This window comes from Nicotiana tomentosiformis, chromosome 4, assembly GCF_000390325.3.
Source record: "Nicotiana tomentosiformis chromosome 4, ASM39032v3, whole genome shotgun sequence".
In the NCBI taxonomy this organism is placed as follows: Eukaryota; Viridiplantae; Streptophyta; class Magnoliopsida; order Solanales; family Solanaceae; genus Nicotiana; species Nicotiana tomentosiformis.
In genome coordinates, this window is record NC_090815.1 from 6,742,320 (window position 1) to 6,743,868 (window position 1,549).

A 1,549-nucleotide genomic window follows, 5' to 3' on the forward strand; every position below is an offset into this window, starting at 1 on the left:
TCTCACTCGAAAGTGCGTATGAAAATATATGCAAAATTTTATGATGTCAAGGTTTGAAGAGTTATCAAAAAGGAGATTCCATATATGCAAAATTTTATGATGTCAAGGTTTGAAGAGTTATCAAAAAGGAGAATTACCCACTACCGGCTGCCGCTCAACCACCCGTTGATCCTGAAGATATAAATGAATATACCGATGAACAAATGGAGGTTGTGCAAGTTAATGCTAAAGCAAGGAATCTACTTTATAATTCTATAAGTGGTGAGGAATATGAGAAAATCTCCAGTTGTGATACAACCAAAGAGATGTGGGATAAACTTGAAGTCACTTATGAAGGAACCAGTAAAGTGAAAGAAACCCATATCAACATGTTGGTCCATGACTATGAATTTTTCCAGTTGAAAGAAGGAGAATCTATCGAAGAAATGTTTGCCAGATTTAGCAAAATCATCAGTGATCTAAAAGCTTTTGGCAAACCCTACTCAAGTGGTGATCAAGTTAGGAAAATTCTGAGAAGTCTGCCCACTACTTGGCAGACAAAGGTAGTTACTCTTGAGTCACGGGATTTGAACAAATTATCATATGATGAACTTCGAGGAGAACTTATAGCTTTCGAGAAAACTCATCTCAAGAAAACAAATCAAGAAGAGAAGAAGAAAACAGTTGCTTTCAAGGCTACAACTGAAAGAACGGACAATGATATTGATGACGACCGTGAAGCTCTTCAAGAAGAAATTGTCATCGTATCAAAGAACCTGGATGGTTTAATGAGGAGATACAGGAATACAAAAAGAGGCAGAATACCACCCAGGCGAAGTAGGCAATACAATGAACAAGACAAAAATGATGGCAAATGCTATGAATGTAGAAGATTTGGGCATGTTCAAGCTGAATGTCCTGAGCTTAAAAGAAAGGTCTCCAGAGGGTTTAATAAGAACAAATCATTTGGAAGCTAGAGTGATAAAGACAGTTCTGAACATGAAGAGATAGCAAATCTATGCTTCATGATAATTTTGGAAAACGACATGAACAAGCTCTCAGGGTGCTGGACATACGAGGACATCTCAGATGATGATTGCAAAGATGACAACGAGAATTATTTCATGGCATGAGGTGAAAACAAGCGAGGTAAGACGTTTTAGCTGTGAAAGATGTAATGAATTACAGGATATTCTTGACCTTACTTTGTAAAAGTCTCAAAATATGATGAATGAAATAAAGAGACTCAACAGAGAAATAAAAGACTGGAAACTCAAGCTTGAAGTATGCGAAATTGAAAAAGAAGTACTTCAAGATGAAGTTAATGAATTGCAAATGCAACTCAATGGCATGCACAAATCCACCAGTCATAGTTCTATAAAGTCGAACCAGACGACTTACAAGTTAACTGAAAAAGGACCAACCAGAACACAATCCACTAGTACTGACACAAATGGGAGAACCAAAAATGGATCAAGTCCTACATGTCACTACTGTAATAAAAATGGACACAAATATTCTTTTTGTCGATTTCGTAAGTCAAATGTCTCAGGATGGATTTGAAAACCCA

The 1,549-nt window shown here is 36.7% G+C and overlaps 1 protein-coding gene across 1 annotated transcript; it reads left to right on the forward strand.

The window, feature by feature from the left end:
- The first annotated feature begins 203 nt into the window (after nucleotides 1-203).
- On the forward strand, nucleotides 204-956 carry LOC104100885 (uncharacterized). The gene has a single exon (XM_009608252.2). It carries the CDS (start codon nucleotides 204-206, stop codon nucleotides 954-956), a length of 753 nt encoding a protein of 250 aa, XP_009606547.2.
- The last annotated feature ends 593 nt before the right edge of the window (nucleotides 957-1,549 follow it).

Coding starts and splice junctions, on each gene's coding strand:
- LOC104100885 (XM_009608252.2), top strand. CDS start 204: ATGGAGGTTGTGCAAGTTAATGCTAAAGCAAGGAATCTACTTTATAAT.